This window comes from Papilio xuthus, unplaced genomic scaffold (assembly GCF_000836235.2).
Source record: "Papilio xuthus unplaced genomic scaffold, Pxut_1.1 DF824888.1, whole genome shotgun sequence".
Taxonomy (NCBI): Eukaryota; Metazoa; Arthropoda; class Insecta; order Lepidoptera; family Papilionidae; genus Papilio; species Papilio xuthus.
In genome coordinates this window covers 2,988,614-2,995,014 of record NW_013533761.1, presented here as the reverse complement: position 1 = coordinate 2,995,014, position 6,401 = coordinate 2,988,614, and the positions used below count along the sequence as shown (strand labels likewise).

The following is a 6,401-nucleotide window of genomic DNA, read 5'->3' as shown; positions in this document are numbered from 1 at the left end:
TAAATTTTACTAATATTATAAATGCGAATGTCCGGATGGATGGATGGAGAGATGTTTGCAGGTATCTCCATAACGGCTGGACAGATCTGTATGAAATGACATACATATAGAATTATAGTCTGGAAGAACACATAGACTTATATTTACGTTTTTTTTAATTTCGCGGGCGACAGTTTTATAATAAGTATACTATATTAATTAAATTTGATTTAATGGTCAAACAATCAAAATCGAATATATGACAACTTATTAATTTAATTTATAAAATATCTTTGATGATGTAGATTCACATAATATTTTTTGTTACAGTATCTTTAGCAATGTAGAAGCGATGTGCGCGTCAGCCACCGCGGCTCTGCTGTTGGGCGCACTTGCTGTCCTGCCGAGTCGAGGTAACTGACATTTATTGTACCTATATACTATATATTTTTATCCATTTACATATTAAACTAGTTATCAGTACACTATAGCCATATGCAGCGATTTGTCCTGTTAAATGTCATTATGTAATAGATTTTTTTAAAATAAATATAGCAAACATTAGTACATAATTTAAGTACTTATCTCTTCTAGGGACCGAGGCCGACGCTACATTAACAATTTTGAAGGAAACACGCGAAGCAGGCTCGCAACCAACAATAAACCAACTTTATCAAATGCTCTACCGTAGCCCGGACTCGCATAATCAAACTAAACTCCTTGCAAACTCAAACTTTTCTAATCTCGACATAATACCAACTCTTAAACCCCATAATCAACTTGAATATTCTCCACCGAGCGATAAACAGGTTAAATGCTGCTTTAACGATTCTTTCCCCTCACAATTTACCGCAAACAAACATACGGAAGGAGTATATGAGGTTAATATCACTAAAGACCATAAGAAATTTAGGAAAAGAAGAGTTCTGAATATAACAAGAACAGAAGAATTTATTGGTTACGGATATTACGCAGAAGCTACAGCTGTACCAATGATAAACACTCCACCAGTGATTGAAAGACGGCGTAAAATAGGAGAAGTTGGGTCCAACGCGCCATTACTTAATTATATATTCGATACTTATTCAAATACACATCAACACCGAAATGAAAAGTAAGTAAATTCTTTTTAATTATTACCTCAACTTAATAGCTATGTGAAAAATAAGCTATGATTAGACTACGACATAAATTCCGACATAAATGTCCGACAATGTCGAAATGTGTACTGTTTACACTTGTACGGATTTTTACTCAGCGGCTGACATCATCATCATCAGCTCACTATAGGTCACCACCGAGGGGCTCGAAGCCTACCCTAAGTTAAGGGTGATTAGACTGACATGATTAGATCGGTAATCGTGGCGATCTTTGGGGGAGGGCCATAGCCCACTGCTGGGCATACCCAGCAGTGGGCGTCTCATGGCTGAGTAGAGAGACTGACATGTCGCAATAAATTTTACAATCACAGACACTCGTGTTCATACAGAGATTCTTGTCTAATTATACCATTTGAAATTTACAAAGACTAGTTATTAGTATTACATTAAATAGGTACTACAGGTTACTATCATTTTCAAGTTATAGTGAAATTTATGCAATATAAGGATGTAATGCTTAGAAGTTTACAACTTAAGCTAGTATAAGTCAGTAAGCTGGGCGTTCATCTTTAGTTTCACGTTGGAGAAACTTGACTGTAATCCCTGACGCCGGAACCAGATAGTTAATTTGTTAATTGGCGTTTCATGAGCTGATTTACGATATTCTCGATATTACGAGTAATGTATCTACTTAGTATTAGTTGTAAGAGGAAATTTAGTAGCCCGATTATAGAAGGGTATTTTTAAAGGTTGAAGTACCACCATTCGATTGTGATTCATTTATCAATTAGGTTTCCCATTTAGCAAAAAATGCTTAAGAGTTTGCAGATTCGAATCTTACTTGTGTAATAGGTTTTATAATTTACTTTGAATATTTACAATTTTTTTATCAGTCTTAAACTTAAAACACCTATGTATGTGAACCTCTTTATCTCACTCTGATATATCATCAGAAAATGTTATTATTATATTAAAAAATGCTTTAGCACTATTAGTAAAATAAATAACAAAGAATTTCTACCGAAAGCAGTTTTAGTGGAACATATCGGTGCTCTTTTACAACCACTTGATGTGAGTAATATCGATCCCCGGCGGTCAAAGGGTTAAAACAGTTTCTAGCAGTATGCTTAGAGTTATACAATGTAAGTTGAAAATAAGTGTCCTTAAGTCTTGAACAAACAAATAAACAACGCTGACGTTTCAGGCCGGGCAACGGAAACAGTATCTACGCGGCGGCCGCACCAGAAATGGAGGCGCTAGTGGGCTCCACCGCGCACCTCGACTGCAAAGTGGATGCGCTACACGATAAGCTGGTAATGAACATAGATTTATTGCGACGTTCGCCTTACAAGATTAAATTATTTTCACTTCATTAATTCACATTGTTATACTAACTCTTGGCTTACATTAAATTGTCTCTAAAATCCACAAACACGGATAGTAGCTCTCTTCTCAGCTAAATTAACTACAGTAAATAATTAATTCTCCTTATCTCAACGAACAATGATTGACGAGTTGACTGAAAATAATCAAATGTACAACAATGTAATTTGCATGATTTTAGTCTAAAAATATACTGGCCTATAAATAGGACAAAGGCGATTTGTCACAAAAATGTCGAAAGTGATAAATGAGATGAAAGCCTATGTAGGTTGGCTTCCTACGCAAAACAAACTTGTATGCTATCAAACAACTCTTTTGATATTTATATTCTATATTCAAATGACTTACAAAAATAACGAAATTTAACAATTGTAGGCAGTAGTTCATAACCACTAATAGCAAGCGACTATTTCCACAAAGTAGTCGCGGAACTCTGATCGTGCGCGGCTATCATTTTATAGTAGTAGCAGTGGCCTCAGCGGAAATAGAACACGTAACTCCATATACATGATGGTTGTGCGCTGATTTTCGCTTAGTGGAAATAGCCCCTAACTGTTTGTTGTGCAATGCAGAATAATAGGTCAAATGTGTTAATAATTTGTGATATAGTGTATGAAAATTAATATACTTGCTAAAAGCTGTTTCGCAATGCTATAAATAAATTATCAAGATGCACTAATTAAAACCGGAATAATCATAAATCCAATAAATAAACATTACTGCATCCCATGGTACATGAGAATTAAAAGCGCCTACAGCTATTTAGGTCGCTATATTTTACGCATCATAAAATGTGCAATTTTAAATAGGTAGGCGCTGTGATTAATATATTTTTGATCAATTATTGTTTTTATTAATGAAGTAAACCTCCTCTACTACCTCGCTGTTCAATAAGTTTATTCTGTTACTGTATTTTTATCTTGTAAATAAACAAATACTCCATTACAATAAATATTCGATGTTATTGTGTTTATTCACTCATGACAAATAAAAATTCAATTATACTTTCTTGTAAATAAAATAGGTAGACTTCTTCGTATTCTTTGATGTTATAAGATAAGATATACTTAAATTATTTATTTTAAGCCTTTCTATTATTGACAGGAATATTAAAGAAAATTTCAACGACTACTTCCTTTAAAAAAATAGATTAAGATTACGATGAAAATTTAAATTCCTATGGTTTATCTGCACTTAAGTTTAAAAACAATAATATTTTATTAGGTATCGTGGGTGCGTCGAAAAAATGATGAAGAGCCAATGGAGCTCCTCACAACGGGTACACAACTGTACACTGCTGACAAAAGGTATGTTTATTTTTAAGCTCGTTATACACGTTTAATTTTTACTGGAAACTGTACTGTTACAACAGAAGGTGTATAGCAGGCTTTACATTAGATGTGTTATTATATCGATAAGGTAATATTAAAATAACAGTTAGTAGTTAATCTTTTCACGGCAACTTTGAGCAGATCATAACATTGTTTCCTTAGTTATGTCAAAAAAGTATATTTTGCGACGTTATCTTTAGTGTGTTTTATAGGGTTTTTATTTATTTTTTACAGCACTTACCATTATAAAAAGAACGGCGAGGACTTAATGGTCTCAGACATTCCCGACCCGGAATTAAACGGATGGCATACGTCATTTACATATTTCATTCATTTAATCCAAGCCTAATGCGTTCGGTGGAAAGGAGACTTTAATTTTGAATATGCTTTTAGGAATAAAGGTAGCCGCAAACGAACCAAACATACTTACTTGAGTGGAATATATAATGATTAAAAAGTAATAGTGAAATAAATAAGAAATATTTGTCTAGTATTCACAATTATTAATATTCCACACAAACTTTTTATTTTTGAGTGCTACATAACCTTTTTATGTACATATTACATGCTTAAAAACAATAATTTCGAAATCTATTTATCTTCTTAGATATTCCGCCCGCTTTATCCCTCCTGACATCTGGCGTCTGGAAGTACGAGAAGTTCGTCCAACTGACGCCGCTCATTACGACTGTCAATTATCTGCCCACCCGCCTCGCACTGCGCGTGTCACATTATTAGTGCCGGGTGAGTATAACAATAGTGAATCGAACAATTCGCACAAAGAACAAAAACGTTAAAGTTGTGCTTGTAATATATAGATAGTGCTATAAGACCGTAAGCCTTATTATCAAAGGAAAAACACAGAAGACGTAAGTTAAATGAGAATTCAAGCTTCTTAAGGGCTAAGGGTTAAATAGGGATAATGCCAATGCAAATCAGACCAGGTCTAATGACACAAGAATTGAGTAAGAAAATGGACCACCTATTAGATCGCGATCATGAGCGTCCACGGATTGAGTTAATAGATGTACACAATTGGGGACGGGTGTTGACTGATGATAATCTAGTTCTGTAAAAGGACATATCGTAGATACAAATGATAGCAAAATAATGTTGTTTAAATTTCAATCAACTGTCCTGAACGTAAAGTTTACTTTTGTGTAGTGGTGTCAGTTCGCATCGTGGATGGGGCTGGTGCGTCAGTGACAGAGCAGGTGTGTGAGCTGGGCAGCACGGTGGCTCTGCGGTGCGAGGTCCGTGGCTTGCGCATGGAGGGTGGACCCTCACTGCTCTGGTACCGCAGAGAATATCTGCTCAATGACGACACCACTAGGGGTGGCATCAGGTTTGTGTCTATTCTATTTGATATCGTGAATACAATCGTATTTGGGAACATATTCCAGAATAAAATTAAGTACAATGTTTTGTTTTTAATTATTTAATAAAAATTTACTCGTCCTTGAAATGCATAAAATTACCTATACCTGTTTTTCAATGAAATTACAATATTGTGGCTTATAGAAATATAAAAATTATTGTGAATATTTGTTCATTTAAACAAGCTTTAAGTGTTATAGGCCTGTTTTATTGTAAGTACCTGGTAACCTAGTTTTAATCAATGAATAAGCACCCCTTGGGTACGCAATCCAACTTTCCTTTTTCTATACCCATTTAAATGGAAATCAATATTCCCTCCTTTCTTTTGTTCCGATACTTATCTTTTCTTTGTATCAAGTGAGCCGAGAAACTTCAGTCATGTTATGAAGTACATGCCTTTGTTTATTTTTAATCTCACGAGCCTGTGCCCGACTAAAACCTCTCAATGTTTCCCACGCTCATGTCTTCAATGTTGACGCAAACTATTACTTTACTTGAGGCAATACGTTCCGTAACCTACATGTAAATTAAAATACATGTTTTTTACCGAGTTCCTTTGATAGGATTATGATGAAACTTATGTAGGCTGTTCTAAGAGAACTCGAGTTTGTTTTAGTCCTCTAAAACATGTAAATAAAAAAAGTTTCGACATTTCGGATTGTTTTAAATGGAATGAATTTGAACATTGAAAAGTATGCGTCGTTCAGACTGTAAAGTAATAAGTAACTAAATTGTATTTTTTATTTGTGTTCAGTGTTCGCACGGAGTTCGGTGCTAATGGTGCGAATTCTGTGCTTCGTGTGGCCCGAGTGCGAGCGGACGACGCCGGTCGCTACTCGTGTAGTGTCGCGCGCGCACCTCCACCAGCACCCCCGCCCGCCACTGTCATGTTACATGTCATCAAAGGTGATAATGTAGTAGTTAATTTCCTGTTGGTTTCTGAGACCGAAACCTCTGTCTGTCTCTGAAACTCATGATTAGTATCATATTCATTTTCATAATGATCCATCTACGTGTCTTTTGCTGGACGTCAACTTTCATAAATTGAATCATTAATAAACTAAAAATTTTTCAAACTTATATGTTCTTATTTTTACTTAAAAAATATAAATTTCGATTATATTCGTGTGCGTATATTTTGTATTTTTACATCTTAAATTAATTTCGTCAGATAATTGTTACGAGTCCTGAATATTTCTTTTTTTCCAGGGGAAAGCTTGGCGGAACTACA

General features: G+C 34.9%; 1 protein-coding gene across 1 annotated transcript in view; it reads left to right on the top strand.

Moving 5' to 3' along the window:
- Positions 1 to 6,138, top strand: part of LOC106126989 (uncharacterized) — a 13,798-nt gene extending 7,660 nt beyond the window's left edge. Inside the window, exons 2-8 of the mRNA XM_013324902.1 lie at positions 310 to 392; positions 574 to 1,093; positions 2,284 to 2,392; positions 3,687 to 3,769; positions 4,401 to 4,537; positions 4,958 to 5,138; positions 5,925 to 6,138. Coding sequence (XP_013180356.1) covers positions 310 to 392; positions 574 to 1,093; positions 2,284 to 2,392; positions 3,687 to 3,769; positions 4,401 to 4,537; positions 4,958 to 5,138; positions 5,925 to 6,138 — 1,327 coding nt within the window. The remainder of the gene's footprint in view (positions 1 to 309; positions 393 to 573; positions 1,094 to 2,283; positions 2,393 to 3,686; positions 3,770 to 4,400; positions 4,538 to 4,957; positions 5,139 to 5,924) is intronic.
- The last annotated feature ends 263 nt before the right edge of the window (positions 6,139 to 6,401 follow it).